The 26,723-nt window shown below is 42.6% G+C and overlaps 1 protein-coding gene across 3 annotated transcripts in view; it reads right to left on the reverse strand.

The window, feature by feature from the left end:
• Window positions 1-691: 691 nt before the first annotated feature.
• Tnn (tenascin N) overlaps window positions 692-26,723 on the reverse strand; it is a 90,475-nt gene continuing 64,443 nt past the window's right edge. For all 3 annotated transcript variants that reach the window (XM_048358101.1, XM_048358103.1, XM_048358102.1), the window contains 8 exons: window positions 23,852-24,115; window positions 20,508-20,638; window positions 18,769-18,901; window positions 18,198-18,349; window positions 10,969-11,065; window positions 9,919-10,086; window positions 3,875-4,038; window positions 692-1,776 (listed from right to left, as the gene is read on the reverse strand). In XM_048358101.1, coding sequence (XP_048214058.1) covers window positions 1,636-1,776; window positions 3,875-4,038; window positions 9,919-10,086; window positions 10,969-11,065; window positions 18,198-18,349; window positions 18,769-18,901; window positions 20,508-20,638; window positions 23,852-24,115 — 1,250 coding nt within the window. In that variant the 3' untranslated portion in view covers window positions 692-1,635. The remainder of the gene's footprint in view (window positions 1,777-3,874; window positions 4,039-9,918; window positions 10,087-10,968; window positions 11,066-18,197; window positions 18,350-18,768; window positions 18,902-20,507; window positions 20,639-23,851; window positions 24,116-26,723) is intronic.

The raw sequence follows: 26,723 nt of genomic DNA on the forward strand, positions 1-26,723 counted from the left end.
TTTCTTTTTTTTTTTTTTTTTTTTTGCCAGTCCTGGGCCTTGGACTCAGGGCCTGAGCACCATCCCTGGCTTCTTCCCACTCAAGGCTAGCACTCTGCCACCTGAGCCACAGCGCCCCTTCTGGCCGTTTTCCATATATGTGGTGCTGGGGAATCGAACCAAGAGCTTCATGTGTAGAAGGCAAGCACTCTTGCCACTAGGCCACATTCCCAGCCCAACCTCCATTTATTGATCCTATGTTATCCTGACTATGCAGCATCAATCACTAATTGAAATTATACATGTATTTGTTGTTTCCTGTTAATGTCCTCCTCTAAACTGAAAGCATAGCTTATTTACTATCCATTTTCACCCCTAGAATATAAACACTACAATATGGAGAAGAAAATATGGGTTTGGTTCACTTGGTTAGGTTCAGTCTTTGAGTAAAACCGGGCATACAACAGGATTTAGTTGATATCGGTTGAATGAGTGACAGCACACTAGCTCCTTGAGCAAAAGAGTTGTAGCTGGCTTGCTTACCTCAGTCCCCCACGCCTGGCCCACTGCCTGAGACAGAGCATGCTGACAGCCAGCCAGATGCCACCACTGCACCAGTGGCATTTCCACCTGCTCTTAGAGTCAACATAGAGTTCAAGCACACTTACACGTGGAACACGACATAAGAGAGCGTTTTAAAATCAAATGGTTTATTGGCGGTTTATTTTTCTTGAATAGGAATTTTAAGTACTTCGCTGACTTGACTATAGAAACTTTCCAAAGTGATAACACATAATCAGGAAGGATCTGATATGCCAAGAGTCCAGGCTAATGACCACACAGTGTGTGGCTTAGAAAACCTAGGGGTTCAGCAGTGTGGAACCCCAAAGAAAGGCACATGAAGGGGAGTCAGGGAAGAGGCTGAGTAGTGCCAGTTATTTAACAGAACCAAATGATTTAAAGTCGGTGTGAACAGCAATTTATTTACAACATATGAAGATCTTTGAAAGTGACAATGCAATGGCTAAAGGTGGGGCAGTTAATGATAGCAATAATAGAGGAGCCTTGGTTTCCAACATGCTGAATAGTAGTGGGAACTGAGCTAAATAGGCATTTCAGTCCTTCTATTCTTCCTCATAATGCCAGCAATTACAAAGGGGTAGGATTGACACATTTTCCCTCAAAACCTGGGGATTGTAGCTGGAGCAACATGTGTCAGGTTGCCTTAGCCTTGGCTCCTGAATATTTGGTTCTTCTTTCTAGAAGGATCTGTCTTAGCAGAGTTTTATATCTAAACATCCATTTCTAGAGCTTTCTAATTGGTGAGGTGCTAAGTGATTCATATTTCCCCCTAATCTAATCTATCTATGGCTGGGAAACCTTGCAGTTCCAATATTGTCCCTTCATCCACCCATGCTGCTATGATATTATTGATTTGCAGTCCCTCCTCCCAGTAGAGATGGGCTAAGTGTGACATGAGAGACCTCTAAGATTGAAAGCATGGTGACAATATGTGTTCTGTGGACAGTCTCTCCATCTCAGAAACTAGAAGCTTGGAGCAACCTCAGTACCCAGCCACCGTCGCCCGCCCACCCCAAGTTTACACAGCCCAGTCCCAACCCCAGCTGCTCCTACAAAGATTGCTCATGGATATCTTCAGAACATTTTCATCTTTCCTCCAAGTGACCGCTTCTTTCTGCCAGAGAAACGACCCCGACTGTAGCCATGAGGACGGATTTTCAGTTCCACATAAGGAATGGAGAATTCATGTCCTTTCCATGGCTCCCAGTTCACCCCCTAGGGGAAATAAGATTTCAGAAGTTAGAGTACAAGAGAACCTTTAATTGTCAGTAAAATCTCTCTCTTTCTTTTTCTCTCTCTCTCTTTCTCTTTCTTTGTAAAACATATCTGATCACCTGTGTCTCTCCCTTTGACCCTTTCTTCTTTCTTCCTCTCTTCCTCTCACCCTCTCTCCCTCCATCCGTCCCCCCATTATGATCCAGGACTTAACAATCACATCTGAAAGCACACGCCCTCTGCTGGGCATGTGGGTTTACAGAGGGTTTACATGGGAAGCTGGGGTCATGAACTGATCCCAGGATGTGGGTGAGGCCAGAGCAGCCACCAAGGCAACACAGAGGTCAACCTGGCCAGCAATCAGCAGAACCGTTTCCTCTCGCTCTTTTCCTTTACAAAAAAAAATTAAAGGCAAAAATAAACATATTAATTGGACAATTGTGTAAAATCATTTTCAATTTAGACTGTTTAGATATTAGCTCTGGGGGTGACAAATAGCCTGCTCTAAACTAAATTTCATTTTATGTCTTTTGACTGGTGAGTGCAATAATATTTAATTCACTTAATAACCTTGCAACCTGGCCAATAAACAGCCCAAGTGACCAATTTTATGTATTTTAATTTGTGAGGTAAATAATAAACAAGAAGCTAAATGTCTTGCAGACTGTGAAGAGCTCATTAACCAGATGAATGTCTTTTATTAGCAAATATGGGGATGGTTTCGGGCATGCTATCTGTGCATTTCAAATATTTGATCTTTGATCACAAGCTTCTTTGAGTCGGCCCTCATGCTGCCACAATAATTCATGAGCTACCCTACTTGGCATCCCTGGGGGTGAATTTCTCCTTCATTTTGAAAAATCATATAAAGATTAGGAGTCCTCATACCCTGGTAAGGACCAGAGTAATAAAAATGTGGGTCGACATTGACAGTGCTAATATTTCCAATAGTATTGATGTGGAGGGAGTTCTGGTTTTGCAAGGCCAGGCTCAGGACCTACAATGGGATATTGAAAACCCAGGATGGGTTTGTGGAGGGCAGAGGATTAAGGACAAGTAGGAGCAAGGATGCAATGTTGAGAAGCTGGGAGAAAGCAGCCAGGAGATGCTCAGTGGCTGACTGAATCAAAATGATATAGAGGGTCATGGAGGTTCAAGAAGTTGTGGATAGGAAAGCTTTGAAGCAAGCGACAGGAAAAGAGCCTACATGGACTCTCAGCCCCAGGACCTATGCAGATATGGATACAGGTCCAGCACAAAGCCCTGGACAGACTCAGGGTAGTGTCAGATAAAGTGGACCCAAGGATGGCTGTTTTACCTAAGGCCAAAGGACTGCCTATTTTCTTGGTGAGCAAAGGACTGGAGAGAAATGACTGTGGTTTAATAAGGAGAACAGCTAGAAAAATGCCTGGTTATGGACTGAATGTGTCCCTTACTAAGAATGTATTTATAATTTATAATCTGAGGCCCTATCCCACAATGTCATGGCCTTAAGAGGAAAGCCTTAAGAGATAATAAATGTAGATGAAGCCATGAGAGCATAGCGCCCCCCCCACCATGAGATATAAGAGGAAGAGAATTTTCTTCTCTCTCCCACTTTTTTCCCTCTTTCTCCCCCACCACACTACAATGGAGGATACAGCTAGATGTACAAGCTGCAAAATGATAATAAGCCAGGAAGTAAGGTCCTACCAAGAATGAAATCTGCTGCATCTTAATCTTGGATTTTCAAGCCTCTAGAAGTGTGAGAAACTATGTCTGCTGTTCAATCACTCAATCTGTGGTATTATGTGATAGCAGCCCATGCTGACTACAATAGTATCTGTGTATGAGCTGATAAAGTGGACCTACATCAATGGTCTTTATGTAGCAATGGTTGTCCCAGTCTTTCCACTCATCTACAGTCCTGAAATACAGAGCAGACAGAGCCCAGGCCAATGGGCAGGGAAGGCCATGACCTCAATCCTATCAAGCCTGGATTGGAGGGGACACTTGCCAGAGGTCACTGGAAGCCTCAGGAAGAGGAGCCACCAGACTCACCTGGAGAAGTGAATGTGGCCAGAACTTAGGACAGAAAAGACGTTTACCTGTCACCTACCTCACTATGCTTGGTCTCCCCGTATTTGCCATTGGGGTTGGCCAAGTGGCAGTTCTTATACCACCAGCCACCATGATGTGTCAGGGCACAGTTGCTGAGGGCAATATCATTGTCTCTGTCAAAAGTTGTGAACTTCCATCCATTGTGGTAAGTGAGGGCATCTCCTGTAGAGGGAAGAAAAGGGAGGCAGTCATCAAAGTCTTCCCAGAAGAGGGCCTATAGGAAAACACCTAGGCGTGGAGGTGCCAAGGATCCAGTCATCTATGTCTCAGGTGCTCACCGCTGTCTCAAAGTGACCAAAATGAGAGTATGCCGCAGGTTCTCTTGCCTGTCACCCACACTGAAGGCTGGTTTCTCCAGCAGCCTCAACAACATTGTCACTTGGAAGTTTGCCAATCACATCAAATGTCCAACCACCCCTCACAAGCATTCCCTCTGTCTTATTATCTCTACATGGCAATCCTTCTAACCATCCAAGCCTAAAAGCCCTGCTTCATATCCTTACTCACACATCCAGCCTCTCTACCCCTGAGGCTGCCATTCCTGGCCTCTTCTCATCTAGGTGGGCCTGTGTTAGCCCAACAGTCTTCTCTCTGGGTTCTCTTCTGCCATCCCTCTGGAACTCAAAGGCCTACATCTATCCTCTTAATCCTAAATCCTACTTCCTACAGGGGGAGGGGAATTTTGCCTGCTGCTTTTACAAGCTTGTTATCCCAAGGCACAATCTCTGATCCCACTGCCCCCACCAAGAACCTTCCATATGTGGAGAGAACAATTCCCCTTACCATGTCAAATCCTCATCAGCTGAGCTCAACTGTACTCGTCTCCTTACTGATCCTCCAAACACTTCATCTCTCTGTTTCACACACACACACACACACACTCTCTCTCTCTCTCTCTCTCTCTCTCTGTCTCTCTCTCTCTGTCTCTCTCTCTCTGTCTCTCTCTCTCTCTCTCTCTCTCTCTCTCTCTCTCTCTCTCTCTCTCTCTCTCTCTCTCTCTCTCTCTCTCTCTCTCTCAAGCTTCTAGAGCCCTTCAGGGACATATGTACAATTTAGTGCTTCATTACATCCTGTCTGGGATCTGCTTTAATTATTTTACTTGCACTGCACCTATTTCCCTATCCCATTTGTCATCCCTTTAGAAGTTTACTTTCTTTCTCAGCTCGTCAAAGGCAATAAGGGCCTCTATCAATCACTAGCTTAATCAAGTTCAGTCCCTGTAATAATGGTACTTACATTTATATCTAATCTCTGGTTCATGGCACACACATGTGCTCTCACTTGACTTTCACAGGCGCATGAGGTGGACAGGGCCGTCTCGGTTCCATGAGAAAATGAACTCATAGGGGTTAGATACTGGGTACTTGTTACGATCCCATGATCCACAAACGGCAGAGCCAGAACTCAATTAATCCTCAGATTCTTAAGATATAAGGTTCTAAGACACTAATTCACCTGTGGGTACTTTATTCCAAAAGGAGGGCGTCATTATGGCAACAAAATACTTGTTAGAAATGGTTAATAATTCTTGTTAGAAAGTCTCAAGTTCATTTCAGGTCTACGGAACCAGAAAGTTCATACATGGCAGGGGTGGATGTGGGGTGGGGAGGGTGTGATCTATGCTTGGACAAGCTTTCCAAATGATTCTTAAACATGCTACAATTTCATTTACTCATTCAGAGAAATATATCCTGAACACCTGCTATGGGCTAGCATCTTGCTAACCTCTGAGGATATAAATGTTGGGAGACAGCAGAAGCTGTGGCTCAAGTAGTAGAGTGCTAGCCTTGAGTGGAAAAATAATTAAGAAACAGTACCCAGGACCTGAGTTCAAGCCCCAATACCAGCACAAGAAAGGAAGGATAGAGGGAGGGAAGGAGGAAGGGAGAGAGAGTGAGAGAAAGAAAAGAAAGAGAAAAATAAGGAAGGGAGGATGAAAGAGAGAAAAGAAGGAAGGAAGGAAGGAAAGAAGGAAGGAAGGAAGGAAGGAAGGAAGGAAGGAAGGAAGGAAGGAAGGAAGGAAGGAAGGAAGGAAGGGTAAAAAGAGATCTTTGCTCTGAAAATTTAGTTAGGATGGGTGGAGAGGGAACGTAAAGTTTTGTTTTTTGTTTTTTCTGGGGGGGTGGGGTGGGGTGGGGGGGGCGTTGCCAGTCCTGGACTTTGGACTCAGGGCCTGAGCACTGTCCCTGGCTTCTTTTTTTGCTTAGTTAGCACTCTGCCACTTGAGCCATAGTGCCACTTCTGGCCCTTTTCTGTATATGTGGTGCTGGGGAATTGAACCCAGGGCTTCATGTATGACAGACAAGCACTCTTGCCACTAGGGTAGGACCTAGGGGTGTGGCTCAGTGGTGGCATGTGTACTTTGCAAATATAAGGCTCTAGATTCAATCCCCTGTGTATGCTCCCGTGCACATGTGTATGTGTACGTGTGCCTGTGTACATGCACACACACCATACACACAAACTGTAGCACCTCATGCATAGGGAAGATCCCAAACCCTCCCCCCCCCAATTCTGTCATTCCCAACAGCAGCTCATTTATGTCTCACCTAGCAAAGACAGGAGATGTGAACACAGGGTCAGAGAGCCCTTCACTCTGACACACCAAAACAGCCTATCCTCATTAGTTTCTTCCAATCAAAAAAGGCACAGTCACTCTTCTATGCATATTTCCTCCTCCCTCCAGACTGCTTGCAGATAGTTAACTACAGCTTGAAATAACACACAATGGCTCCCCTAGTGACATCCTTTTAATGAGTACAGCTTCCCTAACTAGCATATGAATTTCCCAGAGCTGTTTTCTAAGAATCTAGGCAGAGGCTTTTGGGGTTATCGAACATTGAGTAGTGGTTAAAAAGAAAAATAAAGCAAGGCCCAGCCTATGTGGGACCTTCTCTGCTTATTTGTTGGTTTGTTTCTTCTGCAGATAGGTTTCCTACCTTGCAGGAACTGAAGTCTTTCTAATGTTCAGAGTATGCATGAATCAGGAAATAATTTTACTCTGGTCATCAGGCCCTAGCTAAGACAGTATTCTGATTTTGCTTAAGCTTATCTTTCCAAGCAAGACAACGTTAAGCCAAGTTTGGTGGTGCATACCTATAAATTTGCTCTGGGGCTGCCTATGTCCTGGTTTTAATCAGAGTTTTAAAACATAGCATAGCTACACATGATGTTGACATTTAACTATTCACCTTCTATTTGAAGACCTAAGTCTCATCACTGAAGACAGATAGGAGTAGCTGGAAGCTGCGTACAGCCCCCCACATGAGCCTATCACCATAGAGAAGGAAAGCTGAAACTCCTAACTCCACCACTGTAATTCATGGTTTAAAGTAGGAGTAGAACACATGGAAAGACTAGATGGCTGCCTAAATGCTATGTGATTTCAGAGTCTCACAAGGCTTCCTGTTTAAAAAAAAAAAAAAAGCACCATCCTCCATTAACTGGCCATATTGGCCTGAACAACTTTAGAATGGGAATTATTCCCTAATCACAGTTAAAATGCAAATTAGATACCTGGGAGGAGAATAATATTAATTCATAAATATGTTGACTCCTTTTCATTCACTTCCCTATTAGCATCAGTTCATTTATTGGATTGTGTGAAATAGACCCAGAAAAGTAAAATTTTAGCAGTGATGAAAGGAAAGGGGAATAAACAGCCTGGAAGATTGCCCTTGGGAAGTCCCAAAAAGGAAACCAAGAAGGGAACATATTCTTGGGGAGACACTCAGGACACAGGGGCCAAAAGGAAACACTAGCTTCCTCAATTGTCCAGAAAAGGGCCTATAAATGGAGAGTCTCTCTTTAGCCTGAGACAAAAAGACTGAGGCTACCTGATGACCTTAGTTAAGAATAGAGAATAAAAGCCATGACAGACTCCATGAGGACTGAGAGCCTCTATTATATCAAAGAGTCAGCAGAGCCTGGAAGAAGCCATCAGGAAATACAGCCTAGTGTTATTTAGAGATGAGGTAGGAGATGAGGACAACAAGGCCTTAGTCCTGCAAGGCAATATTTTAACATTGAGTATTATTTGTTATGTATTGTTATGGATTCTGGGTATATCATGGTATATGCTTGTAATCCCAGCAATGGAGAGAAAGAAATAGGAGGATAGGTAGTTTGAGGCTAGCTCAGACTACGTAGCAGAACCCCATCTCTAAAACAATTTTGACTGGTTGTGCTAGCCTCTGGGCTCAGTACTGAGAAACAATTATTTCTGATTGCATCAAAAAAACAAAATTATTGATAGAGCACTACCTTTGAGCAAAAAAAATAACTAAGAGATAACACTCAGGCTCTAAGTTTAAGCTCTACTGATGAGCAAACACACATACACATACACACACACACACACACACACACACACACACACTTATACATCTCAGAGGAATTTTGCATTAGTCATTGGCAAGTTCAGATCATGGCCCCAGGCACTCAGGTTCTGTTGGTAGTCATCTGCCATCAGAGGTCTTTGGTTGGTCAATTTTGAGAAGTCCTGTCAAGCTTCAAAAGTACATCCCAGGGCTGGGAATATGGCCTAGTGGTAAAGCTCTCACCTCATAAACAAGCCCTGGGTTCAATTCCTCAGCACCACATATATAGAAAAAGCTGGAAGTAGCACTGTGGCTCAAGTGATAGAGTGCTAGCCTTGAGCAACAAGAAGCCAGGGACAGTGCTCAGGCCCTGAGTCCAAGCCCCAGGACTGGAAGGGGGAGAAAAACAAAAACAAAACAACAACAACCCAAAAAAGTACATCCCAATTCCCTTGCCTCCGCTCAGGCCTTGCTCTTTCACAGGCTCCTCCAGATCCAGAGAGCTCTTGCTTTCCTTCTCACCACCTGTGTTTAGCCCTTCTGTCTGTGCCAGCTCCAGTCTGTGTCCTGTAGAAAGCTTCCTCCTGCCACCCAAGCCTCAGTTAACTCTTCCTCACTCCTTGGCTCTTCCTTACCACTTGCCTGACTCTGTAAAAGTTGCCTTGTATACATTTTTCAATGCCGGTCCTGGGGCTTGAACTTAGTGCCTGGGAGCTGACTCTGAGCTTTCTGCTCAAGATTAGCACCCTACCACTTGAGCCACAGTTCCACTTTTGTCTTATGGGGGTTAAAATGGATATAAGAAACTCATAAATTTTCCTGCCTGGGCTGGAAACTGCAATTCTCAGATCTCAGCCTTCTGCGTAGCAAGGATTCCAAGGGCAAGCCATCGGCACCCAGCTTGCCTTGTGTTTTTATTCCTATCTTTACATGTGAATCTGAGAGATACCATGTCTTATACAGTCAGCTGGTAGCGTGTTCCTACAAAATTATTCCAAAGTCAGAAGAATAGTAGTCTTACTTTGTCTAAATGCAGAGTCTAAAATATTAACATCAAAGCAATAATCATAACATCTCTTCTTAAATAAAATATTTCCTAGTATAATTCCAGCATTTTAGTTACGATGCTGAATTTTCCTCATTTCCTTCACAATGAACACAGTGTCAACTGGCTGAAAGCCAATGAACAGCTAATGGAGGCTAAAGACTCCCTGCTTTCAGCTGAAATGTTCATTCCTGTGGTTGCAGTTATATTAAGCTAATGAGACCTATAGTGCTTATTATTTGAATCAGCACTTTCATTTTCTGTCTTTATGCATAGCAGAGTACCACAAAATGCTTAAATAATCTCACACACACACACACACACACACACACACACACACACACACACACACACTGCTATGCAGACAAAGATGACAGCATTGCTGAAGCCTAACAAAGGTTTGAACACATCATGGAATGTGTCACAAATGCTCAATTTCATCAGCTAATTAGCCAATCCTGAATCAATAGAGTATAATAGGATCATTCGTTTGAGGGATGGGCACAAAAGCTCCAATTTTCTGGTGGTCATTAATTACTGCAACTTGGTTTGCCCTCACCCTTGTCGAACAGAACAATTCCTCTCCATGGAACAAGATTTTGACCCCCAGATACCTGGCAACCTGGTCTTCAAACAACAAAAAGCAAGTGCCCCGTCACCGTGAGGAAGCCCTCTTACCTGCTGTGCCTCTGTATTTCCCAACTGACAGCTTATATCGTTCCTTGCTGGAGGCCACTTGGAAGAAATCATATACAGCGTAGGCAGATTCATTGAAAGTCTGTAAATCTGCCCTGACCTCATACCGGGTAGGAGTGCCAGTGGTGAGATTGTGCAGCTTGTCAAGGCCTGAAAGCAAAAACTGGAATTTTAATAGCCTATCAACTTTGTGTGTGTGTGTGCTTGTGAGTGTGTGTGTTGTGCACTCACCATTTGCATCTGAGATCCATAGGGCCAAAAGTCACCTTAGCCTTTATCTTGTCTGCTAATAAGAGTGAGGATTGCTAATTTCCTTGCCCATTTATTTGTTGGCACTGTTATGCTAGTGACCTCTATGGAAGGGCTCAGGGGAGAGAATAATCATGGAATGGATCTGCCCACTGTCTCCATCTCTGTGAGACAGAAGCAACTCTAGTCATCATCCACACATCTCACAAATAGAAGAGCAAATCCACTACTCATTCTCAGCCCTCTAAAGAGATCTTGCTATCAGGCAAACGGTCAACATCATCTACTCCAAGAGACACTGAATATGCAGATTACATGTTCTGAATTCTGAATTTCCCAACGGATGATTTTGTGGCTATTTCACCATCTGTGAACATCTGCTCCAGAAGAGAGCAGAGGGAAAGAGGGGAAACCAATACCCACAAGGTCTGGCATTACTAGCAGAATTACAGAGGCTGCTAGAAAGTCATCCCAAGAAGCCAAGATCCCAAATCAATGAACACTTTCTACTACTGTGATTTACTAAAAAAAAAAAAAAAAAAAAAAAGGAGGCCCCAGGCAAAGATACAGACTAAAAAATATTTGGGGCAATCCCACTTCTTCACAGATCCAGAGTGCAACACAGCCTGCCCATTGGCATGGTGGCATCAACACAGTGTCCCTGTCACTTGGACATCTCGTGGAATGTCATGAGCTTCCTTGAATTCCCCAACCAGCTAGTCAAGAGTGCCAAGAGGATGTTATCAGCCCACACACCCCACTCCTTATTCTTAGGTGTCATACCAAGCCAGAACTCCTTCATGGGATCCCCAAAGCCTTCCACATAGCTCCGCCAACGCTTGAAGAAATCCAGCTGCCCAGTGTTCCGCCTCTGGAAGACCTGAGAAAGGAAATGCAAACCCCACTTTGATACTCTGATCAGATAACTGAGTAGGAGGATAAAAGTACTTGTACTGTTACTAAGGTGGTGCTGGGAGATAAGAGGAACCTGCATTATACTGACTCCCTCCAGTAGCCCATCTTCATTCTTTAGAAAGCATCTTAATTAGTAGATTCAATATGTTTGTCTACTATAACAATAAGTGATCGCTAGATGGTAAAATGTACCTAGTACCTAGCAGCGGATTTTTGCCTTTAAGAAATTTCAATTATAGAGCACAGAAAAACACAGGGAGCTAGTTTAGTTCCTAATGATGGGTTCTACAGGACAGAACAGTCTGGACTTTTGCTAGTTCTGACTTGTAACCTTCAACAACTATTCAACTCAGTTGGGACATGTTGTATTTATATGTTGTCTCCCTCCCCACCCATAGGAATTATTTTTTAGCTCACCTGACTTCTAATGTAACAAGTATTTAATATTTATAGAGAAAAAACACATCCAATGAACATTTGTTGTGTATCAACTATGCAAAAAGGCACAGTACAAGATGATGTACAAAATCAGTAAACCGGAAATGGTCGCTTGCCCTCGTGGAGCTAATAGATCAGTAAATAAAATAGACAAGAACTGAGTAATCAAATAAAAAATGCAATTTAACCAGGACAAGGGCTGTGAAGGAAATATACAATGGGATGTGAGAACATAAAACAGGAGAACATAATCAAGGAGCCAGAAAAGGTCCATGGGGAGGTAGCTAAAAACTGCAGGATATGTAAGAAAAAAGCCAAGGAGAGAGAAGCTGGGTGGCCGGGGATCAAGGGGCTAGTTAGGAAGGGATGGGAAGGGAGGCTGAAAAAAATGAGCAAGGGTCAGTGCTGGAGGAGCTTTATACTGAATATTGCTGAATATGTTGGCCCATTATAAGAGTGATAAGAATTATTGATGGCTTCTAAGCAGGAAATGAACTCATTCATATTTACATCTTGCTGAGATCCATCTCTAACTTCAGTGTAGAGAACAGACTAGCCAGAAACAATAATGGAAGAGAGGAGACAAGTGAGGAGGCAACTTCAATATACAGGTGACAGAGGACAGTAGCTTGGATTCGCTTACCCCATAGAGAGACAGAAGAGGACAGGCAGGATAACAGAACATGAACCGAAAGAGGATGGAGTCCCATTTGGCTTGAAAAACTGGATGACTATTCATTACCATGCTTACTCAGAAAGGAGATTCCGAGCAAGGATAGATTTCAAGAGTGTGTCATGAGCTCATTTGGAGACATGCTGTGAGTTCTTTCCAGGTGAATGAAGATGCTACCTTGGCAACTGGATATAAGGGCTGGAGTTCTGGAGAGATTTTTAATGGGAGCATATTTTTTTATTTTTTTAGAAACCCAGAAAGATTTCCTTTTCTGCTTCCTTTGCAGCTATGTAGGAACCATGTGATTACTTGTATCAGGAAGAGTGTTGATAGAAGGACAGGACAAACCGATGAAGTTTTTCATGCTCTCTTCCACTACCATGTGCCATGGTGAATGCCACATGTTGAAATGGCAGAGCCGCAGGATAGAAGCGGCCTAAATCTCTGTGTCAGCACTTAGAAGTGGCTGCCAAATTTGCAGGAGATATTACCCACATGAGTAAAAAGATTCACATGTTAGATCATTGCTTGTACTGTAACATATCCCATTCCATCCCAGTGGACATGGGGAGAAACTGGAGCAGACATGGAGAAATGAAGTCATGGGGATGGATGAGGTAACATGGGAAGGAAGTAGGAAGTACAAAGAGAAAATGACCCAGGATCAAGACTTAGGTATATGTAATAGACATGTGGGCAAGAATGATTTCATTAGAAAGAGGGAAGAAGCAACTAGAACTATGGGAAGAAAACTAGGTGCTTATGAAATCAGAGAAGCCATCAAGAGAGATAATGATCAACAGGGTCAAATACTAACGAGAGGTAAGGGAATAGGAGACCAAAACTGTTCCTAGAATTTATGCAATGGGAATGACCAATGACTTTAGCAAGGGAAATGTAATGTAAATGCTAGGGAAATATAAGGGAGGGGCCAGACACAAATGGGAATTGAGAAAATAGAGACAGAGTTAGGCTTTATTTCTCTGGGGTGAGATGCTTTCTTCACAAAAATTCCTCTATCTAAAAAAGGCAGATAGCATGAGCTTTCGTGGCTCATGCTTCTAATCCTAGGAGAGACTGAGATCTGAGGATCCATGTTTAAAGCCAGCCCAGGCAGAAAAGTCCAGGAGACTCCTATCTCCAATAAACCAGCAAAACAGTGAGAAGTGGAGGCATACTCAAGTGATAGAGCACCAGCCTTGAGCAAAGTAGACAATTGAAAAGATGAGACCCTGAACTCAAGCCCCAGTACCAGCACAAAAATAAACAGACTAAACTGATAAAATAAAGAAGCTGATAGTTCACCTCAGAGTAAACTGGATTCTTTTATATGAAGTAAACTTTAAAAGTGCCTGTGAACTGAAAACACTTGGGAACACTATTGGAATTGATACATATAATTCCACTTGAACTTAAAAGTCAAGCTAAAGGCTGTCCTAACCAACCTCAGAAATGACTACCACTTACCAAAATTTAGACCTGCTTCTTTCTGCTTATTTTTCTGTTTATGCATTCAAATACAGATTTCCCAGCATAAAATCGAATATCCTTGCTTTTTATCAGCACGTGTCTTGAGGTAAAACACGTGATTTTGAATACAGCAAGGAAAATTTTCTAAAAGTTGCACATTCTCTCCATTTTTCTCTGGAAAGAGTGACAGAGGGAGAGAAGAACACGTAAGCGCACAACTGTGTAGAGTCTCCAGTTGGGAACTGACCTTTCACTCCCTCTGAAGCCCCAGTTCAGCGGTGCTGGCCAAGAGGTGCTGAACTATATGGTACCAGTGAGTGGATGGGGAAAGTTCCAAACTTTGAGACAGCCCCAGAAACTCCCTGGCAGGAGGTGGTGAGTTAGTCTTTTGTTCCTGACCTTCAATAAGCACATGTTAAAACAGGAATAGAAGTGGGTAAGAAAAGTCTGCCACACAGAGTTGCTAGGAAGACTAAATGAGATGATAGGTGTATAAAAATGTCCTATACAGGAGGAAGAGAGCTGCTGTGCAGAATTTAGAAATAATCACAGAAAATAATTACACACTATATTAACACTGCTGTTCTTGACCTTCTTCTCAAGTATCCACTGTAAATATTGCCTTGTTCTTTTGGCTTCCTTCACTCTTCTTTATTCACTCAATGTAACCATCAATCCTTGAGCATCTATTGAGTGTTGGCGCTGGGGCAAGTATATAGGATGCCATTTCACAGATGCGGAGTCCAGAAAAAGGAGCCAGCGTTATACAGCTAGTTATTTAATGTCTGTTTGAAAATGCCAACTCTGAAAATACCCAGCTGCTTCTGGAGCCCTTCACTCATTGTTGAGGAACAGCTCCACACTTAACTAGACATGCTTTGGGTAAGCTAGTTAGCCTTGACAAGCTTCACTCATCTAAATTGTCAGGTCAAAATATTAATAGTGAAGATGTTAGTTTGTGAATCTGTCTCCCACTTCTATTATTGGCCAAATATAAAGAGTCCTTAGAGTGATACAAAGGTTGAGGTCGAGAAGGTACATTGAATATGTGTATGGAAATGTCACCATAGAAGCCCCCACACACATTGTACAACTAATGTATGCTAATAAAACCTATATAGAATTAAGTTTGGCTGAGCACTAGTGGCTCATTCCTGTAATCCTAGCTACTCAGGAGGCTGAGAGTTGAGGATAGCAATTCAAAACAAGCCAGGTCAGGAAAGTTTGTGAAACTCAATTAACCACCAAAAAGCAGTAGTGGCTTAAATGGTAGGATGTTATCCTTGAGTGAAAAAGGTAAGGGATAGTGCCCAATACCTGAATTCAAACCCCAGTACCAGTACAAAAAACAAGTCTCTGCTGATTTTTTAAAAAGATGTCAATAGTCCTTCTGTGATGGATGTGATGAGCTGATATCAGGACTTCCCCTGGGAGCGAAGTCATTAAATCACAGTAAATCATTAGGTAGTTACCACAGAATTTGTTACATATAGAAAACAATGTTATTATTATATCTCAGTACATAGGAGTTGGTACTATATTACATCAGATTTAAATAAACTACACCACAGGGACTATTTCTACCTGTTGATAAGGCATTCTTAAATGAGTCACTCAATCTAGTCCATTCCTATTTGGAAATGAAAACACTCCACAATGAACTGTTTGAGAATAACAAAACCCTCTTACAAATATGTCTTAAGAGAAAAACTATATTTAAGTCTGGTTTAACACTCCAGAGTAGTCATTATGCCGATGAACTTACCCAGTGTCTTGAATGACTAAATCAGAAGTTAAAAAAAAAAGAAAGAAATCTAAATTGCATTTAAATGCCTGTAGAAAGAGCCTCTAATGCAGCCCTTAAGTCTTTGAAGATGGAAAGCAGAGATGGAAATATGTGAGACATTTAAGTGTTCCCTGCTGCTCTTTCCTGCCTCCTACCATGGCTTTGGTTGCCTCAGGGAAAAGCTCTTCTGCTTGTTCATCAGATTGGATTCTTGCTGCCAGGACTGAGAAGAATTTCCTTAAAAGGATTTTAAAAACACAAAAGAAGGGCTGGGCATGGTGGTTCATATCTGTAATCCCAGTTACTTGGGAGGAGATAGGAGGGTCATCACTACAGATCAGCCTAAGCCACAACAACAGGAAAAGTTACTAAGACCAAATCTCAAATATATATATATATATATATTTATATTTATATTTATATATTTATATATTTTTATATATATTTATATATTTATATATATATATTTATATATATATTTATGAAATGAGTCTGGAGGAAAGAGGCAGATAGAATGAGGGAGAAAGATGAAAGGGGTGACTCTGATCAAGAAGTACTAAACACATAAACAGACATGCTAAAGTGCAACTCCCTTGTAAAACCTTTTGAAATTTAGAAAAAAAAATAACTTAAGCTGGGTTTCTGCTACATATCTATAAGCCCAGCTACACAGGAGGCAGAGATAGGAAGATTTTGGTCCAAAGCCACCCCTAGCGAAAGCCTCTTCCTGAAAAATAAACAAAAGCAAAATGGGTTGGGGCATGACCTAATTAGTAGACCTCAAATTTAAACCCCAAGACCACCACAAAAAGGTCAGTAGGCATGGCAGTTCACACCTGTAATCCTAGCTACCTTGGAGGCTGAGATTAGGAAAAACCAAGGTTCAAAGACAGCCTATGCAGAAAAGTTTGAGAGACCCCTTCCCAATGAGGGGTTAGACCTCATCTATCATAAGTAGGTCATGCCCAGGTGTGTCCAGACAGGAAGTGACACTCTAACTCAAAAATAATCAACAGAAAATAAAGAAAATAGAGGCATAGCTTAGCATTAAGAGCACCTGCTTAGCAAACACAAAGACTGGAGTTCAAGCCATAGTACCCCCACCAAAAATAAAAAATAAAAAGCTCAGAAGAAGCAATGGACCTTCAGTTATCCTTCCTTGACAGAAGACTGTTCAGAAAAAAAAAAAGCTAGTTACAATGCAGAATTGCTTTCATATTTATAAAACTGGACCCTAGGTTTGAGTCAGGGTCATCTGCATGAAGATAAATGTAGAAGGAAAACTCCTTGGAGGCAGAGGTTTTAGTCTGACTTGCTCACTGCTGGAGCTTGAGCAAGTAAAACAGATCCTGACACATAGTAGGCAATGGATATTTATGTCATACATCATGGGTTTCCCAGGTATATAAATCACTTTCTAAAGGTTGCCCTGGATAAATGTCTCCTTCCCTGTGTGAGCTTGGTTTTCCGAAGGCTGTGCTAGACTGGTACCAACAACCTGGCAAGGGTCAATTACAGGCACAATGGCAGGAAATTGGGCTTCAGGCCCAAAGGGACAGAATGCTTAGAGTTACAATGGTGCTGATGAAAAGCAGCAGGCACAGCACTATGGGTCTGCTCAGGTGGAAGACCTCCCATGTCAATGCTCTGTTCCGTTATTTTACAAATCAATTCGAATTTCCCACATCCAAGCCAATGGCTGCCTTTCAGCCATCAGGTGCCACTGTGCAGATAATAAGTTTCTTCATTGCTGTTCATCAGATGGTATCATTTTACCCATGGCTGCTCAAGCTTCTTTGGCTTCCCAAGCCCCAAAGCAAATGTGTAAATGAATATAGTCTGAACACTACAGAATCACACTCTTTCCCACAATGGGTTGCAAAGGCACAGCAGGTGAAGGCTGCCTGCTGGCCCTGAACAGCAAGTGCTTCTATCCCCAGGCACAGAGAGAAATGGGAGGGAGAGGGAAGGATCCATTTGCAATATTCAAAGGCAGCTCATCATAGAATTGGATCAGGCACATGATCAAAGAAGATGCCACGTGGTTTAAGCAGACAATGGCCCAAGAGAATAAAAAGTTCTGCATAGAAGAGGGACAAATAAGAACATTGCTCGAGTCCCTCTTACAGGCATTAATCTTTTAAATCATATCCCCAAAGGTCTTATCCCTGTTCTGTGGAGCCATCATGTAGAACCTCAGGTTAGAGGCCTGAACCCTCAAAGAGACTGCACATTTACCCTGGATGGCTCAAGATGACCCGTGGGGAAAAACAAAAAGTTAGAAGGTTCGAGTCCTGAAATCTGTGACTCAGCCAAGGCACTTTATTCTGTGAGCCTCACTTGCCCTCTGAGTGAAGCAAGAACAATAATCCTCTCTCACATACTGTAGAGCTGTTGTGTGAGGGCCCTGCTTCTAAAAAGTGCTTTGCAAAGAGAGTAGTATAAAAGAAGCATTAAGTAATCATGTGGAGCATTATCAGAGGATGAGGAGCTCTCAAGCCTGCATCGTTATCAGTCCTGGTTTAACCAAGCCTGTTGTATGACAGAGTCCTAAGCTCCATCCTTACGGTAGGATAGGATCTCTCTCAAGCCAGCTGCAAGCCACCAAAGCTCCTCTCCCATGGACAGACAGAATGGACTCCCAAGCAGTCTAGGGCGCAGCTATGACCAGCACCTCATGTGCAGAAATGAGGCACTCCACAGAGCTCCCTGAGGCCCTATGGAACTCACAATCCAGCCGCCTCCATCTGTGTCCATGTCACAGTACACCTGCATGGGCCGGCTGGCATCGCCATTGAGGTAAATGGTGTAGAGGCCGCTGGCAGCGTTGCTGTTCTGCTGAACCTGAGTGCAGTCCGAGGGGTGTGGGAAACGGGCATCAACTGTGAGCCAAGCAGAGGGACAGTGTCATTAGAACAAAGGCAAGGAAGAGAGCTAGTGGGGCTTTTAGCCCTCTTTTCTATGTTTAAGGCAATTTGTTTTGTTGGGAAACTCATAACCTCCTCCTGTTTCTCTCCTTTCAGCTCTTCAGTCTCACTCACTTTATCCTCATCAAAAACAGCAAATCTCCATCCGTCATTCCCATACCTAATTCAATTCTCCCACAACATACCTTGTACTCCATTTCACACTCCTCTTTAGCCTCCTACTGTGGGATAAATTCCCTTTGAACCACTAACTCCATTTTCACTTCCCCAATTCCCCAAACCCACCCTAGATCTGTATCCACTTGCTCCTCCCTGGCTTCTCCAATGCTGATCCTCTACTGAACTGTCACCTTCAGGACTAGATAATGTATTACCTGTGGAGAGGGTGGTGGACACACTCTTGCTTCGACGATCACCCTTAAAGGCGACCAAAGAGGCAGGGTAGGTGACACCCTGCTCCAGGCCTTGCAACTCAAGCCTCTGCTCGCCTCCTTGGAGCCTCACCTCCTGCCAACCAACAGGGAAGTGGACAATGAGTGATTCCGTTTCTCTGACCTAGCATTCCCTGACATGACTGACAGAGCCCTCCCAGGACTCAAGGCCAGCCCCAAGTCACAGTCCATGCCAGAGAGGAAGGACTGTGCTTTGGAGATTCAGCACTACCAAAAGGCACATACTGCTGCTGGCACCAGCCAGCTCTCCTGCCTTCACATGCTGACAGGCAGCCACAGATGCTAAAAAGGGAGATAGAACTAGTCATGGATTTTCTGGGAGAGTGGGCAAGAGTTGGTATTTTAATAAATCCTCGTGAAACCTGCCTTATTTCCTTGCTAAGCATGGAGCTAACTTACCTAGCAGGACGCTCATAAACATTCTTTGTCATCATAACTACATTGAAGTGTCCCGCCTTTTTTTACTTCTTTCTTTCTTCCTTGCCAAGGAAAAAGAATGATAATTTTCTATTCTAGAAAGGGTACAAAAATATCCTGGCTCTCAGATTCAAGAAGAAAGCAAGACTTTGGCAATAAAGGTTAACCAATTCACTCAATTCATTCACTAAAGACATGTGTGGTAGCACACATCTGTGATCTTAGCCACTTGGATGAAACAGAAGAATTACAAACATGAGGACTACAACTTGGTAAGAACTACAACATTGCATTTAAAAAGGGATAGGGAGATGTAGCTTATTAGTAATCACTAAGCTTTTGCAAAGCCTTGAGTTCACCCAGTACCAAAAAAAAAAAATTACTGAAAACCTTCCATGTGTCAAACATAGTCTAAGCATTTTAAATCCAATGGCAAACAAAATTCTCAGACTTCCTGGGACTTACCTTTATTGATAAACAATAAATTTGAAAAATAGGGCTGGGAGTACAGCTTAGTGGTGGAACACCTTTTGTTACCACTAATGTTTGATTCCCCTACTCAGCTACTCAGGAGACTAACATCTAAGGATCTCAGCTGGGTTGGAAGTAGGAAAGTCTGCAAGAATTTTAATCTCTAATTAACAGCCAGTTAGTGAACAGCCAGAAGTGAAGCTGTGGCTCAAGTGATACATTACTGGTCTTGAGCACAAAACCTCAGGAACAGCACTCAGGCTCTAAGTTCAAGTCCCAAGAGTGGCACATACACACACACACACACACACACACACACACACACACACACACACACACACACACACGCGCACACACACACACACAAAAAAAACCAACAGCATCAGGGTAGGGGCATAGCTCAATGATAGAGCACTTGCCTGGCATGCACAGGCCCTGGGTTCTGTTTCTAGTAACAATGAACAGACAAATAAATAAATAAATAAATAACTTGGAGTAGATTTGCAGCCAGCAATTGTGTAGTGGTCAGCAAGGAAGAGGAACAAAGACATTAACATGAGTCCACAGTGTTCATAAATGACTATTTTTATCACTGCCACTTGCTCCTAGCAAGTAATCAATAAGGTTCAACGGATTGATTGGTAACTTGCCATAAGGCCAGCAAACAAGCTGATCTTCCTGAGCTAGCTGCTTCATAGAGAGATTGTAAAAAAAAAATTTTTTTTTAATCTTTTTTTAAAGGCAGCAAGAAAAAGATCAGGAACATGCAGCACCTTCACGGTCCCATTTGGAAACTGGTAGGTGAGAATATAGCCATCAATCTGGGCTGTGGGGGCCATCCAGGTCAACACCCCACCAGAATGTGTTACACCAAATGGACGGAAGTTCCTGGGAGGGTCTATATCTGCAAACAAAAAGTCAGGTAGTTATTATTACTGAAATATAACAGAGACTTGGTGATTTTGTAGGTCATCAGTTTCAGGTTTCTCCCTATGTATCTGCCCGTTTATTTCCCTCTCTGCAACCACAGTGAGTTTGGCTTTTCCTGCCTACAAAGCCTTCCTCAACATAATTTCCAAAAGAACAAAGCCACTGAGGACAAGATGATTAGGGAATAGGACTGACGGAGCTTGACAGGGAGAGAATTTGAGATCCTAGGAGCCCCAAAAATTCCCAGAGAATGGTAGACATTGAGCAGAGGAGTTCTCAGAGAAGATGGAGGCCCACAGTAACAAGAAAAGTTGACAGCCATAGATCTAAAAAAGTGCCTACACACAGAACAGAAGGCTGATTCTGCACACAGGTACCTGGAGAGACAACAAATGCCTCCTGGGAAACTCCCAAACACTTACATCATCTAGCCCTGAGGAAGAGGCAGGACTATAATGAGATTGCTGACCATCAAACATAATGAGGCTTAGTTGGTGCCCTACACCTCTAATAGAAATTAAGCCAGCCCAGAAATATAAATGTATATCTAAAATATTTCAATGAATGGCCCCCAATGAATAACTGGCATAGAAAGAAGGGAGAACCGTACTTATATAGAGAAAGAAAGAAGTAGGTGAGCTGGGTAGAGTGGCACAACCCTATAATCCTAGCTTCTTAGTAGCTGGAGATCAGGAATCACAGTTTGAAGCTGGCTAGCCTAAGCATAAAAGTTCTCACTACTCGGCTGGGTGGTATGCACCTGCTATTCCAGATATGGGGAAAACACAGTGGCAAGTGTCTGCCATGCCTAATGATCCAGGGAAGCCCACATAGGACAATTATAGCCACAGACTTGCTTGGACAAAAAGTGAGACTCTACATCAAAAAGATTCTGCCACGGATGCTAGTGGCTCACACCTGATCCTACTACCCAGGAGCCTGAGATCTGAGGATCGTGATTCCAAGCCAGCCTGGGAAGGAAAGGCCATAAGACTTTTATCTCCAATTAATAACCTAAAAAAAATGGAGATGTGGCTCAAAGAGGTAGAGCACTAGCCCTGAGCAAAAGAATGTTCAGGGACATTGCTTAGGCCCTGGGTTCAAGCCGCATGACTTCTACCACCACCACCAACAACAAAAGATTCTACCTCTGTTTAAAAAGGACTGGAGATGTTACTCAAGTGGTAGAGCACAAGACCCTAAATTCAATCCCTAGTACCACTAACAGAAAGAAAGAAAAATGAAGAAGAAGGAGATTTGAAGGGGAAAAAAGCTGTGGTTATCTTGTATATACTCCCCCCATACCAAGAGCAGAGAGCATGTGGTTACAAGTGCATATACTGTAGACTAGGGAAATTAAAGTTCAACAAAACCACCAGTCACCGTGTAATAACTGGTCAGACAGCTCACTTTTTTAAGTGAATAAGATATGAATGGAAATTTCCATTTTGAAGAAAAGTTATCATAGATGGTGATTTTAATTTAGAATTTCCCAAAAAGACATCTCCAGGCTATTTTCTACCCAGTAGCCTTTCAGTTGAGAACTGAATTAAAGTATTTTAATAGAAATCAGACAGCTGTTGTTTTAAATTAAGTTGTTTTGACAAATTTTTGACTTGCTGTACTATCAGCTTGGTCTGATTTTTCTAAAATGTAACATCTGGCACATATCTTATTCTATTTTTCACGTGGTGGGCAGGGGAGGGGGGGCGCAGAACCTGAACCTGAATTTCCTTTCATGACTGAAGCAAAATTTTAACTATTTAAATATTCTGAGTTAGTTTCTACCATTTCCGTGTCTACTGATCCCCTGGGAATGAACTTAAAATGTTTATCATTCCCATCAAGTTAAAAAATGAGCATGTCATTCTTGTCTTTAAAAATGAGCAAAGTGAATGGGCACCAATGGCTCACACCTCTACTGCTAGCTTACTCAGGAGGCTGAGATCTGAGGATTGCAGTTCAAAGCCAGCCCAAGCAAGAAAGTCCGTGAGACTCTTATCTCCAATTAACCACCAGAAAACTGGAAGTGGTGCTGTGGCTCAAGTGGCAGAGTCCTAGTCTTAAGCTGAAGAGCTCAGGGACAGCACCCAGGACCAGAGTTTCAAGCCCCATGACCAACAAAAAAAATAAGAAGAGCAAGGTGATGTAAAAGAGGAAATGAAGGATCAAAGAAATGGAGGAGAAGAAAAGGAGGAAGTGGGCAAGGAGAGAGGGGGACACTGGCGCCTGGTTGTCTCTAGAGAGTCACATGGGGTTCTTAGGAGTCTAGGAAAAGAAGAGGTGCTTTGTTTTTATTTGTGGGGGTTTGGTGGTTTGTTGCTGATACCAGGGTTTGAACCCAGGACCTCACACTTGCTCTGGTTGCTTGACTGGTCCTCTACAACCTGAGTTACACCTCTAACCTGGCTTTTTGATGATTTGGAGATGGAATCTTGTAGACTTTTCTGCGCAGGCTGTCTGTGAACTGTGATCTTTTGGATCTCAGCTTCCTGAATAGCTAGGCCTATAGGTATAAGCCACCAGTGTCCAGCTTGTGTTTTCATTTTTAGACATTTTTGTTTAATTTGAAGGGTTGGGCTTTTTTTTTTTTTTGGCTATAAAACACATATTGGTTTGGGAGTTAAAATCTGGCTACTTTTAACAATAAAACCTATAAAAAATTAAGGTGGCCTCATTTGGTGCAACTGAACACAGAGGAGACAAACAAACTGTGGCCAGAGTGCCTCAAAGAACCCACAGACCTCCAAGCTGCACTGAGGCCAGACTGCGTAATACAGGCTGAGACCAGAAACCACATCAGGCATAGAAAACATATGCAGCCAGTCACCTTTGATGATAGGCTGGTGATGGCATAAAGATGCTTCACACCCCCACCCTCACCTGCATCATGGAAGATGAAAACAAGAGGTTCCTGCTTTGCTTTTCTACTCACTGCACTTGTGGCCCAACCAGGTTCTGATACTCAGGATGAAGGTCCTGACACTTGGGTCAGCAGATGGCCCAAGGGATGCTGCTCTAATATATTTCATCTTATCTGCTACATCCAAGTGTTACCTCAACAAGGCAAATAGGCAACTACTTTGAAGAATGTCCTCAAGTAAAACAACCACCTTCTCTGCTCCTCTCCCCACTCAAGTTGTGAAGGGAGACTCACTCTTGGTAAGTGTACAGATCCTCACATTACCTGTCAAGGCCTTTGTGTCTGCCTTCTTGCTCTCCCGGGCTCCCTTCTTGGCCCACACGTGAACTGTGTACTCCACGCCTGGCCTCAGGCCTGTGAGGACGGTGCTGCTCCGATCCTTTGACACTGGAGCTTCCCGGGTCTCTCCGTCGGCAGAGGTGTAGCGCACCATGTATCTGTCGATATTGGCTCGCACTGGCTCCCAGGAGATGGTGGCTGTTGTCTCTGTCACTCGGTTAGTCACCAAGTTTTTGGGGCTGTCAATTTCTTTTAGGAAGATTTAGAAAAGGTTTTCTTTAGAATGGAAAGAACGTGTCTCATTACTGCATCTTTGGGAACTCTCTACCTGAGTTATTATTAATAACAGTATTTTTCCATTTAAAACAGAGGTTTCCATTTCCCATGGAAGCAAGCCACAGGGATATGGAGACTAGAAGGAACTGGGTCACCTCTATGTTTACTAATATGGAAATTTTCTGTCCAATTTTAGTTCTCATCAAAATAAGCAATGATAATCTAGTGGTCGGCCTTTGATGGTAGATGGTAGGTCTTCCATAGTAGATCTCCATAGAACTTAGCTATGTTCCACTAACTTTGAGAATTAAGTCGTACCTTCCTAGCCTTCATAACATGAAAAGGAAGGAAAATGGAAGCCCAAAGAAATGAAGATTCTCAGCCAAATTCCTGTTGTTTTCTTATGTTCAAACCAAAACTAAACCCTCTTTGCTTTGAAATTTGAGCCCTCCCACCTTCTCAAACACTTTGCTCCTTCCTTCTACCCTCTTTCTCCTGCATCCATAAGTCTCTTCTCTATCATCAGTCCCAGAAAAGAAAGCTCTAGCTAGGATCTGCCATTCCTCCTCATATCATTCTCTGTACCTCCCAACTTTCAGGTTTAAGGGAAGAGGCCATTTCTCAACATCACTCAATTCAACTATGTTTGGCAGCTCTCTATGCCACACCAATAGGTCACCAGTTCTTCTATATCCAGGCTCTGTTTGACTCTTGAGTAGCATTTGGTAGAGAAGATCTACACCCCTAATTCACTGGTTCCTCTGTCTCTTCCTCCTCAATCCTTTGTTGGCAATCTTTATATGTTGGAATATCCAAAGTTCCTACCAATCTCTCTCTCTCTCTCTCTCTCTCTCTCTCTCTCTCTCTCTCTCTCTCTCTCTCTCTCTCTCTCTCTCTCTCTCTCTCTCTCTCCATTTTTCCTTAGGAGATGTCACCCATCTATGGCTTGAAAAGCCAACTAGATGTTCCTTGCTCCATAGAAGTATCACTTCTAAGCACCTGGCTTGGATACTGCGTATCTACACATTGCCTGGACTGTGTTATACACTCAATAAATATTTGTGGAATTAAGTAAGTCAACTAGCCAAGGAATTTCAGAAGTATCTCAAACTTAAATATTTAACAGTCTTGACATTCCTTTCTAAACATTTACCTCTCAGCCTCTTTACTTTCTTAAGAAAATGAAAGTGCAGTCTTCTTACACATGTCTTAAGTCAGAAACACAGAGCAGACTTGATTCCTCACTTCCTTCTTATCCCATATTTCATCAATAAGCTATTATTATCATTTATGCCTCCAAAATATGTCCTCAGATATCCTCTTCTGTTATCATCCTTATCCAAATCATTACCACTCTCACTCTCACTCTCTTGACAATGGCTGCTTTACTAGCCTTTCCACTTGTACCCTGCCATCTCTCTCATTTATTCTCTTTATTGTGAAGAGCATTGTTTTTATGAATCATTTTTGTGCATCATATCACTCTTCTTAATAAATATAACAAGCTTTTTCTCTCTCATATGATCCTGTACAGCTTGACTTGCTACTGTGTTGCTCCAGCCTCTTTTTCAGTTCCTCAACCATCTCATGTGCCACACCAGTGAAAGACCACCACATATGCTCTTTGCCTGTGCTATTCTCCCTCATACCCACCTTCCTTGTCCAATAGAACTCCCTGTAGTTATGCACAGTTTCTGTAATCTGCACTGTCCAATTCAATAACCATTAGTCACAGGTGGCTATTGACTGTTTGAAATATCATTAGTTGGACTAGGGAAATGATTTCTTTTAATTCATCAAAATTTAAATATGGATATTTAATTTTACAGGACATTATTGCAGAAGTTACAGCTACATACATGACCATCCATCTGAAAAGCTCATTTCCCAACCTCCCTTGTAGTAAAGTCTGGCACTGTGAAATCTGATAGTGAAATAGGAGAATAATTGACATTTGTAATGTTTCAGTCATGTCCTACCCTATCTCCCTTGCCCCTTGCTCTCTTGATTAGAATGCAGAGGGGGTGGGTTCAATGTAAATGAGTACAACTCTATGTAAATGAGCAGCAACCCAGGAGCTGGGTCTCCTGTACCAGAGAGCTGCCATGAGGCCTAACCACGTACACACTGTCATTCTATAGAGAGTCATAAACTCCTTTCTTGTCTACACAGATATACTTTCAGTGTTTGTGACCAGGTGCACTGTTAGTACTCACTCCATCTAACAACTGCGCTTACCCATTGTTCTCTGAAGCTACACCACGTCCACCCTCTTCATAGAATGTATCATAATTTATAGTCACATGTTCCATAGTTCACTGTATCTCCTACTGTATTTCAGGAGAGTATAATTATTTGTTTTTTGTACTATTCTGTCCCCAGGTCTGGCACTTAGAAGATGCTCACTAAAAAGTTTCCCAGGTTTATATAACATCTATTACACCCAACTTTCAAAAATAGCTTGCCAGTGGTCTTAGAATTTTGTATTGGTTTTATATTATATCCTGTCATTTTCTACAGCTGAGAAGCACAGGGATTAAGAACATAGCATTTAGAAAAAGTTTCAAGGCAATAGAGGTAT

Source organism: Perognathus longimembris, chromosome 11 (genome assembly GCF_023159225.1).
Source record: "Perognathus longimembris pacificus isolate PPM17 chromosome 11, ASM2315922v1, whole genome shotgun sequence".
NCBI classification, from domain to species: domain Eukaryota; kingdom Metazoa; phylum Chordata; class Mammalia; order Rodentia; family Heteromyidae; genus Perognathus; species Perognathus longimembris.